The sequence below is a fragment of the Helianthus annuus genome, chromosome 4, assembly GCF_002127325.2.
Source record: "Helianthus annuus cultivar XRQ/B chromosome 4, HanXRQr2.0-SUNRISE, whole genome shotgun sequence".
In the NCBI taxonomy this organism is placed as follows: Eukaryota; Viridiplantae; Streptophyta; class Magnoliopsida; order Asterales; family Asteraceae; genus Helianthus; species Helianthus annuus.
Window position 1 is genome coordinate 179,731,231 of NC_035436.2, and position 11,375 is coordinate 179,742,605.

The 11,375-nt window shown below is 37.0% G+C and overlaps 1 protein-coding gene across 1 annotated transcript; it reads right to left on the reverse strand.

The window, feature by feature from the left end:
• Positions 1–2,378: 2,378 nt before the first annotated feature.
• LOC110933985 (protein RESPONSE TO ABA AND SALT 1) lies at positions 2,379–2,936 on the reverse strand. The gene has a single exon (XM_022177181.1). The coding sequence runs from the start codon at positions 2,934–2,936 to the stop codon at positions 2,379–2,381; it is 558 nt and encodes a 185-aa protein (XP_022032873.1).
• Between the last annotated feature and the right edge of the window lie 8,439 nt (positions 2,937–11,375).

Genomic DNA, 11,375 nt, shown 5'->3' on the forward strand with positions numbered 1-11,375 from the left:
AACCTTCTCTTCTACCCATTTCATTTGGGAGTGAATAAAGCCATATTATAAGGAGTTTTGCTTGAGGACAAGCAAAGATTCAAGTGTGGGGGTATTTGATATGCGCAAAATGCAACATATAAATTATATCAATTGTGGCATAAAACTAACCCTTTTTTGGTACTAATGTTGGAAAAAGTGTGTTTTTGTCTTCCTTTTGTATTTTCAGGATTAAATGAGCTCAAATTAACAAAAGAAGCAAAAAGACAACAAAATCTAACATAAATACAAGAAAAGGAACAAAGGTGGAATGCCCGACCCCTCGACAGCATCTTCCCAAGCAAAACTAAGAAAACAGAAGACTGAACACGCCCCGTGCTCAGCGAGCACGGGGCCGTGCCCAAGAAGCAGCAGAAAAGACAAACCTATAGAAGCTTCTACTGCCCACCACGGGGCCGTGCCCAGCGGACACGGGGGCGTGGTCAACTTGCTGCAGGCGCATTTATTGTAATTGCGAATTACAATTAATGAGGAGAGAGAGTGTCACATGGACACGGGGTCGTGCCCAGTGGGCATGGGGCTGTGCCCGGGCTTCTGTTCAGCCTATAAATAGGAGTTCTTGGAGCCATTTCAACTCATCCCTTGGCACACCACCTCTCTCACACTTCACCCACCACCCACCACCACCATAACACCATCATCCACCACCATCATCCATTGTCCATCATAGAGTGTGTGAGTCGTCTCGGGTCCAAGATTGATCGTAAGAGTTCTTGACAATCAAAGGCCATGTTTGCCTAAGTCTCTTACATCACTTGGTGAAGACAAGTGTTTAGTGTAATACTTTTTATTTTTAATCTTTTGCACTTTTTAATTGGTTTTGTATTAATGACTTTAATTACTAGTTTCTTATGTTGAAGGTGATTCTTCCTTATCGTTTGTCCGTGGTGTCTTGGCATTATTTTACTGTCTATATAAACTAAAAGATTTTCACCATTCATATCTCCACGGTCTATATGGAGGTATGTTGGCTACCTGGTCGGGGGTTAAGGGAACAGTTTGGTAAAAGTCTTGCCATTGTTCAGTGTATAGATCCTGCAAAGGACCTGGGTCAAATTTAGTAGGACCTCCTTCAATACCCTAAGGTATTGGATGGCGGGGGTCTAAACTCTTTGATCCCCTCATAAGTTAAACTACTATTAAAACTTTAACCCAGCTACTTAGGACTGTATCCCTGCTGACTCAGACTACTTAGCTGAGGGTAACGTCGCCTTCAAAAGAGGGCCCTACCACATTATGCATTAATAACTTAATTAATTATCTTTCAATTATCCGACCCTTTAGGATTGTATCCTTGCTGACTCAAACTACTGGGTTGAGGGTAACGTCGCCTTCAAAAGAGGGGCCTACTACAATAACTAAGATAATCTCTTAAACAAGTGCAAAAGTGCGAAAATAATCAAAGGTTACACTAATACACGAGCCGGATCCAAGTGATTCATCTTGTCTATCTGTTTTTATTTTTATTTTATTTTTCAGCATTTTAGTTAATTTTATTTTCTTAGTTTAAAACATTTTTCTAACATTTTGATTTGGTTAGACGTTGAGGATAAACCGGCACTAAAAGTTCTTGTGTCCTTGGACGACCTCGGTATCTTACCAACACTATAGTACGTCCACGATGGGTGCACTTGCCCATATGTGTGTTTAGTGTTAGTAAATATCGTGTTTTATAAACTTAAAACTTGGCTAAAACGTGTAAAAAGGGCTTAAAATATACATCTAAAATATATACACACTGACTCACATCAATATTAAAACGAGATTTTTGAAAATGTGAGAGGACAAAAAGTTTTATTACTGATATATAAGTGTGTCCTAAAAAATTTGACATCAGAGTATGGTCTAAAATAAAAGTTATGCAAGATATCGTAAAACAAAAGCTTTTTATTAATTAAATTGCATTTTTCGCATAAATCATATTTAAACCCAATTTTTGACACCAAACTTTCTACCCACTGTTACAATATAATATTTAGGGATTTTTGGAATTTTTTGTCCAATTTTAAACTGTCCATAACATAGAGTTCTTGCGTGAACTCGGTAATTGACGATAATGCTCTTTCGTAATAAAATGAGTTTTATGCATCATTTGCATGTCAAACCTTTTTCTACTGATTTGATACATTAAATAAATTATTTTAAACAAGTTGAGACTTATCAAAACCTCAGATTTCCTTAAACAACCCGAATATTGTCAAATACCGACTTTTACGCTTATTAAGCGCATAGTATGGTTTAAAACCATATTTAACGCTTAAGACTTGTTACCTACTGATTTTAAAAATAAATTTTTATAATACTGAAAAAATGGTAGATCAACCGATTAACGCCTCTCGTTAGGGAAGATTAAGATTAGCGTCTCCACGTGCCTCGGCCTCCCTCAGCTGCCTCCATTGCCGAATCCTCAGCTGAAGTTGCGCCATAGCGGCCAAGAACCTCACCGTTTGAGCCGCAGTGAGTATTCCCATCACCTTAGCCACGGTCTTCCCCCTCAAATAATCCGCACATTCAACCAAAACTTCCATATCCTCCGCCAACCTATCCACCGCGGTGTCCGCTTGATTAACCATCCCATTCACCTCCGTTCGCACCATTCTCACTAGCACAAGCATTGGTGGCGCCACCACTTGCCGCTCCAACCCTGCTAGCCTGTCTGTAATCATCTTTTCTCCATCTTTAGTCTCAACACTCAACCTATCCAACATTTCTGCTTGATCTGAGGTAAACTCGAGCCCACAACTTTTCACCACACGAATGGCAAGACCGGGCCTGAAGCCAGCTAGCCATAGGAATGTTCGCTCGTATGATCTGAACCAAGGTGGTGAGAGAGCTAGAAAGACATTTTGGCGATAAACTCGCGCCTTTGCAAGGAAGTATTCGTGATAGTGAGCCATTACTTGAGTTTGGGTTCGTCTTGTTGATCTAGGAACTCAAGATGGTGGAGAAGCTGGTGAAGGTAATGCTCTAAGCCGATCATCCAATCACGCAAAAAGGTATGGAAATCGGGTTGAGATTGAGTTAAGTGATCCATGGAAGTTAAAGTGTTGAGTTGTAGGAACTGGCTGGAGATAGAACCATATGGATATGGGGTTTATATAGCATACAAGATTAGAGTTGGTCACACGTTGAATGTCATGAAACACCACTGCTGCTGCCATTCACCACGCGTGGATGTGGCAACGCGTGGTGGCCTTCACGCTTGAAAGATTGGAACTTTGTATACGTTGGAACTTTTTCAAGATCAATTTCTGTAATTTCGAACAGAGGATTCTTGGGGAGGAAGAAAAATGAAAACCTGTTGAAGAACAGAGGAGATCTGCATTCTTTGGGAAGGAAGAAACATAAATAAAATTGAAATATTCATATCCCTTCTATAGTTTATGTATAGTTAAAAAATGCCCCTTTTATTTTTAAAAATGCCTTTTTTCTTTGTTTTTTTTAATATTTTAATGTTATATAAATTTAATTATTTTCATATTATATAATTCATATTTCAATTAATTTCATTTCAATTGTTATATTTATTTAAATATTTAAGTAAATAAAAAAACTATCACTAGTAATGGGCATTTCCACTAAAATCCATCACTAGTGATGGAATAATGCTCGATGACATGCCGAAACTTGATTGGATGTTGTGAGTGATGGAATTCCATCACTAGTGGAGCGTCCCTACCCCTAATGTGTAAAGGGGGACGGGGCGCTCCGTGGTGGCACGATGACCAAGCGTGGATCCCCGTGGAACACTGCCGCCGCTCAACCCTATCACGCGTGGAACTGAAAACGCGTTTAAGAACCGGATAAATTTATTAATAGATTTTTAAAATAATAGAAACTAAAAACAAATTAAGTGAAGATATTATAACTTTTAGATTTTTAAAAGAATAAAAAACATTTAAAACCAAAAACAAATTAAATAAATAAGTATTATAATTCCTGCTATACTGAACATAACAAGTTCCAATGAACTTTCATGATTTCATATTTTCATTTTTTATATATTGTTTTAATTGACTATTGAAGTTTATAAACTCAAATAAAGAGCTCCGGCCAGACCATTTTCATCTTGAAATTGCAGCAGCTTGAGAGAGGCAGAGAGCATTTGAAATTGGTCGATGTTTGTTCGTCGTCTCTTCTAACAGCTCCGGCCCGACCACCATTATCATTGAATTTCCGGTTCGGCCGACCACGTGCTGAACATGCCCAACGTCTAGAACTAGACCACCAAGGCTTCTGGTCCTCGGTCCAACCGGTTCGACCGTCCGGTCCGGTCCGGGTTTCAAAACATTGCTCACGATCGATGATCAGCTCCGTTTCGTTGAGGAACCAGTTGAGATCATGGATCGGGAAATCAAAACACTCAAGCACAGCAAGATTCCTATAGTTCGAGTTCGTTGGAACTCAAGACGTGGCCTAGAGTTTACTTGGGAACGGGAAATGACCAAAATTTGACCTTAAAAGCATGTGTGAAATGACCAAAATGCCCCTACGGTGCATAGTTTGGCCATAAATGATTAAACACACATATGTATCATATCTTGCTGATGTAACTTGATAAAATTAATATTTTTACTGATTGTTTTAGACCAGAACCTCAGGTTACTATTTAACCTCTTTTATAAACGTTAAAATGACCAAAATACCCCTACGGGGCCTAGATTGTTTTTAAATCCGTTTTGGGCATAATTGAAGATATCCTACTGATATCACAACATATTTTAAAGCATAATAACTTGTGGAACTTGTACATGACTCATTTGGTTACCCGTTATGCATATACGCGTTCGGTACGGTTTATGTAACTAGTTTGCATAAATTGACCGAAACGTATCAAACCTTATCATTCTTACTTCAAAATCCAGAATGTATTTAGTTTACCCAATTTATACAAGTCTTCCTACTTGTTGGGTCTAAAACACATTCTGATCCGGTCTTCGCTTAATCTTGCATTTTGAACCGTAAACATTTCCTTAAAACTAACCGGTCTAAGTTACAACTTAAATAAGACCCGTTAGGAATCTAATAGGTTAATAAAACCTTCGTTCCAGATTGAGAGCCCCGTTAGAAGTACTTGCACTTGCTGATTAGAATATACGGCTAAGTATAATTTACATTTTAGCTCAGGTAAATACTTTTAACTTATTTTCCCTTATACGAGCTTGGGATACGGTAAATTATTACCGGTTGGTCGGGTGTAGAAACCTTTTAATCGGAGATGGTTAAATTGTATAACCCCGCTTTAATCAGCATTGCTTGATAACAAATAATATTGGGGGTTAACGACCGTGTCCTGGATATCGTTGGCTCATTTAAAAAGCGTAATTGGCCACAACTTAAGCACGGGGTGTAGGCATACACCTGTCTGTTGCGTATGTAAAAGATATATTCACTCGTGAGGAAACTTCTTATGAGTTTATATTTGTGGTGTATCGATTAATCTTGTTCGGTTTATTTAACACCGGCCCTAAATGTTGGACAAACATGTAAATCTGATACAAGATTGTTATTAATATAATTGTCCCAAGTTATAAAAGAATATTTGTGCCTTGTGCATTTAAATCAATTTTATAAACACTTTTCAAAAGAGTCAGTTAATTGTATTTACCAGTGTAAACTGACGTATTTTCCAAAAAGATTAAGTGACAGGTATTGTACGTAAATTGGCTGGGAGCTCGGGGCGTTAATAAGGAATCTTGCAAGTTCTAAACGTCTAAAGTCTGTTGAACAATGATTATATTTCTGTTTTAAGATCCGCCTGTGGATCCACTTACAACCGTTGTGTTATGTTTTATTATACTTTCAAATCGGTTTGTATTCTTACTTTAGACTTCCGCTGTGCATTTAAACTGTGATTATTGACTATGCTGATATCAACTACATCACGATACTCCCCACCGGGCCCACCGGTAATACGTGGAAATAACGGGGTGTGACAATACCCTCTGGAACAAACTTATCTAATGCCCATTTAACAACATATTTGTTTTTTTTTACTTCCATTGACAGCTAAAGCGACGACCAAATACGAAGGCGTCACTAAATTATCTAACCCTATAATCTTTCCATCCTCCTTGTTTAATGTTTCTGCAAAATTGCAGATAAAAATAGTGTTAAAATTCAAATTATAAAAACACAAAATTAACCAAAATTATAAACTTCAAAGCCATGATTTGAATCCTAAAATTTAGAACCCAACACAATTATAAAATTCATGAAACAGAGTAAATATATTAAACAAATTAAAACCCAAATAATTGATTCAGAACACAGAAAAAGGATGAATTTAAAGCTAAAATGTTGTGAAAACTATAATTATAAAAACAAAAAATGATAAATTTCATATCCATAAATTGAATCCCAATGTTAAGAACCCAATAAAATCAAAAAATTCTGAAATAGAGCAACTAAATAAACCCATAGCCATAAGACCCAAATACATTGATTCAAAAGCCCAATAAATTAAACATAATCTTCATAATTTAATCACAAAAGTCATAACCTATTAAATAAGCTTTGAAATAAACGTGTGAAACAGAGTAAATGTGTAATTGTGCACAATAAATCAAGTATTTCTTGTGTTATCTCAAAACCCACAAATAAATTGCTTCAAAAACCCATTAAAACATGAATTAAATATAAAAACAAAGCTTAAACTCATACCAAACCATTTGAAGAGCATAACATGGATTTAATGAAACCTTAATTCGCGCTTGTAGTTCACAATTTCTGAAACTCAAATTTAACTACAATCAGTAACCAGATATCATCATGCTTACACGAAAGAACAAAACCAGATCTCAACAGAAAATGATTACCTAGATGAAGAAGAAATCGATGAACTTATGACGATGGATGAATGCGGAAAACAAAAATTGTGAAAGTGGAACGATCGCCTTAGATTAGGGTTTGTGATGAGGAGATTATTGAAATGAAAGATCTTCAAGAATAAGAATATGGAAAGTCTTTATTTTTTGAAGATGATTTGAGAGAAGATGAGAGGATGATTGAGACGGATTTGGGAATTCTTCTAGTGTAAGATTATGAAACGTAGAATAGGAAGAGTCTATTCAATTTGCCGCTCAAAGGGAAAAAAGAGGAAACAATAAAATGCCACGTGGCATCTAGTAGCTTAAGTTCATGCCATGTGGACTAAGCTTATTTTGCTTTATTATTATTTATAGATAGATTATAGATTATAGATATAGATTATAGATACACAAACATATATCACCTATATATAATTATAGAACTACAGTACCACACAATCTTGTTCACAAAGTTATTGATAGATTAGGTATAAACATGTTTGCTAAGGAGGTTGATTTTGATTCATTATCACTCTTAGAATTTTTTTTTATTTCGGACAGACCGTCACAAATACATCATGTTAACCTGTGTTGAGGGTGTAAGGGGTGCTCCACTTGGGTGGAGTAGTCTACTATCCTCCTCAGCCAATCCTACTATGCTATGTCAACTCTCCTCTTTACTCTTCATTTTGCGATCAATCATTGACAACACTCCATGAAAAAAACTTTAAAAATAAAAGTGTGATTGTGTGAAAGAGAGTGGGGCCCACCATTAACCCCCCTCCTGTAACGCCCTGCTTCTTCGTACTTTCTATAATTAGAAAGTCTTGTTTGTATTTCTATTTTTTGAAGTCTTGCGTTCTTGTAATTGTTCTTTCGTTGTAATCGTTGTAAAATCCGAGACTTGGATCATAAATAAAATTCGTATTTCTTTAAATTCGTGTTATACATACTTCATACATGTTCATACATTTAATTTAGTGAAACAATTGATACACTATTCGAAATTCTTGGAAACTATGTGTTAGACTTGCAAATTTGTGATATACGTTAATCATACGTCTTTCGGTTACATACGATACTTAATTACGACATACATGTACTTAATCATACTTCACCATGCTTGATTTATGCTATACATACTTAACAAACCCTTATACTATGCCTTTATGTCATAATTAACCCTTGAAACACCTTAATCTTGCAAATATAAACTTGAGGGGCCAATAATGTCAATTTTTAAAACATAAAAGCCACCAAACCAAGGCCTAGCGGGCCGCGACTCGCCCAAGCCATGGTCTTCGCGTCCCCCGAGGCTTCCGAATCCGCAGCCAGCCTTTCCAGCTTACGGGATTGGCTCATTTGGTTGGTTTTGTTGCATTCTAAGTGTGTTTTCTTCATTAATGACTCACCAACCCAACCTTGATCCATCCCCTATAAAACCCAACACTTCTCCAAGCATTTTCCACTTTGCAAACACTCTATAATCACTCTCAATCACTCAAAAACGTAGCTGAATTCAAGAGCAAAGACAGATTCATATCAACTCACTAAAGTGAGCATAACTTCCTCATTTCTTAATCTTTTTCAATGATTCTTCTTGCTAAACACTTGGAACAACCTTAGGTATGTTTCCAACAGGTTTTCCATGGAAAACCAAGGCTGGAATATCACCATATAAGGCTCCAAACTTTCTGTTTTGATTAAACATTACTAAACTTGCTTGAACTTGAGTTATCTCATATACATTCCTATGTGCTTATGCTCATAATCAATTCTATGGTTAGTTGGGCTTAAAAACAAGGTTGTGACATAAAAATCTAGAGGTTTAATCCTCATAAACATTCTGTTTTGACAAGGTTTTAGCCTACAAGTGATGAACAAGCTTAAAGCTTGAAGTTGTGGGATTACTTGGATTAGCTTGGGCTAATCCTGCCTTTAATCCACACATCACTTGATGTTTTCTTAGTTAGATATTATGTATTTCCATTTTCTTATTGTATGTATGTCTATGACCATCCTTGTTGTCTTATGACAACTTATGTATTGGTGATAACTTAAGAGGTTCCTAAATGGAAGATTTATCTTCCTACCTCCTACATGACTTCTATGACATTCTTGTGATAATCTTGGACTAATAACATATAATATAAACTATATAAGACATATAATACTTATAATAACCAAACTTTGGATGATAACCTAATGGTTATTTGTCAAAATAATAGGTTACACCACCTAAGAACATAATACTCATCACGATTCTAATGGGCATTTTTGACCCATGAAAACATTTAAACTCTTTTAAGTTTCATAGTGTCAAGAATGAGTATTTTGTGATTAGATAGTTATTTTCTCCTATGTTACTTTCCATATTCTTTTGATTCCGAATCCTTAATCTACCATTATCCTCCAATACTCATACACCTTCGTTTCCTCGTGTAGAAGGACTTGGTGTTTCAACCTCCCGCAGCAACAACTCTCTCGCGGATTAACAAGTGGAAAGCTTGCAAAACCATGAGTATACTCGAACCCCCTTTACGTTTACCACCTTTTTGGGGTGTAACATGTTTACCTATAAAACTTACACTTAAACTTTATACGTAAATGCACAAACATTCCTATTACATGCTTGCATACTTGATTACTTGATACATTGAACTTTGGGTTATATGTTTTGTGTTAGACTTATCATTAGCTTCGATCGAGCCTATCCTTGACATATATAGCGTTATAGGATTAACGCACCACCCGTATTCTTGAGGTTATGTTAAGAGCTTATTGCGTTTCATCATTGGTTTGATTTGTTAAACACATGCTGATTTTAATGTTTATCATGTTTCAATAGCTTGCCATGTGTTTAAACTCATTTTTATGCTATATATGTATGAAAACTTGTATACTCGCCTTTGCTTTTGTATTGAACTTTATTTTAAACATGTTACAAGTTGAGGATGACGATGCTATGAAATTGAAGTAGCGATGATGCTTAGATACACATATAGACGCCTTAGGTTTAATATGTTGTATCAATTTTGTTATCTATTCTCATTGAACTTGTTGTTATTTGAACTCCCATGTAATGTTTTGACAATTTGAATTATGAAATGAAAACGATTTTGATTTAATTATTGTCACAAATATGTTATGTGTGATGAACAATCTTTCTTCGTCCCACTCCGATGCTTCTGCCATTGGTTGGGGTGTGACACCTCATCCTCTCAGGCTGGAGGGTGTGGTATAAAGCTCCTAGGGGCTTTATCACGCCACATCATGTCCACGTCACACAGGGAGTGACTTTGGCTGAAGATGGCGCCCCCTTTAACTTGCAGGGTATGGCTTTGGCTGAAGATAGCGCCCCCATTTAACCACCATCAACTTCGAAATGCCAAGGCTGCTCGTTAACGTGCTGGCGGAAGGAGGATGGCGCACCCCTTTAACGGCGGCGATATGGAGGTTGGCGCCCCGGGGCGCTATGGATGCAGATGTGGCGGGGTGGCGCCTCCCATACCCTCCGGCCTCACCATTAACCCCCATATCTCCCCTCCTTTTTGAACGATGAATACTTCCCGTTTAATTGAGTTTATCGCGAGGTAAAGGGGGTTAGCAGCGGTGTTCCCACGGGGAGAGTTATCCCCTCTTCCCTTTCACCGATGACGCCCCATACACCCTGGCAATCTTAATATAAACATAATAGTTGCTGCCCGGAATCTTGCGGGGGGCGAACTGTGGCACCGGTTCAAACTGCAATAATATGCCAATCACGAAATTCCTACTTGTGACCTGGGTGATCAAAGGCCAAAAGCCTAACCATATGATCTAGCTGTTCAAAGAAAAAGTTTGTATGTATTATATTATAATCTAATCAGTTATCATCTAAATTAAATCAAGCATGTATGAGAGATTGTTTTTATTCGTAGATTCTTTATTCCTTGTTTGAAAAGTAAAGGCCATGTGGTTGGTACGATCTTTTAAATCAATAACACCATCTCTACCCCGTCTTTTCTAAAAAGAAAAATTCACAACTCATAACATAAGATAATAACGAACAAATAATTAACATGCCTAACTGACTAGAAATAGAAATAATGGTTACGCTTTAATAAATAGAGATATCAAAATTGATTGTAGAAATATGAGAAAAAAAAATCAACACAGCCACACCGTGCTGATGGTCTTTTCATGCATTGGGAGTCTCATGATTTTTCAAAGTAAAGGTTTGTTTTTGAGTCTTGCCAACGCAAAATTGTTCTGAGTTGAGTCAGGGGTTTTACTACAACGAGTCTTCAAATGACGAGCTTCATCTGGAATGGTAACGGGTTAGATCCCCATCGCCGTCAATATTTTACAAGCGTAAATAATCATTTGTATCCACCATTTATGGCTTAGTGGTAGAGAGGCTTGAGTTTTCTGGTGGCAACGCCCAAGCCAAACTCTGAAGACAGCGTAGGCCCGGTTAAGACAACATAGTCTGATCAGAATATGACAATGAAGCTCTTCAATTTAAGGAGTGAAGTAACCTGATAA

Coding starts and splice junctions, on each gene's coding strand:
- LOC110933985 (XM_022177181.1), bottom strand. CDS start 2,936: ATGGCTCACTATCACGAATACTTCCTTGCAAAGGCGCGAGTTTATCGC.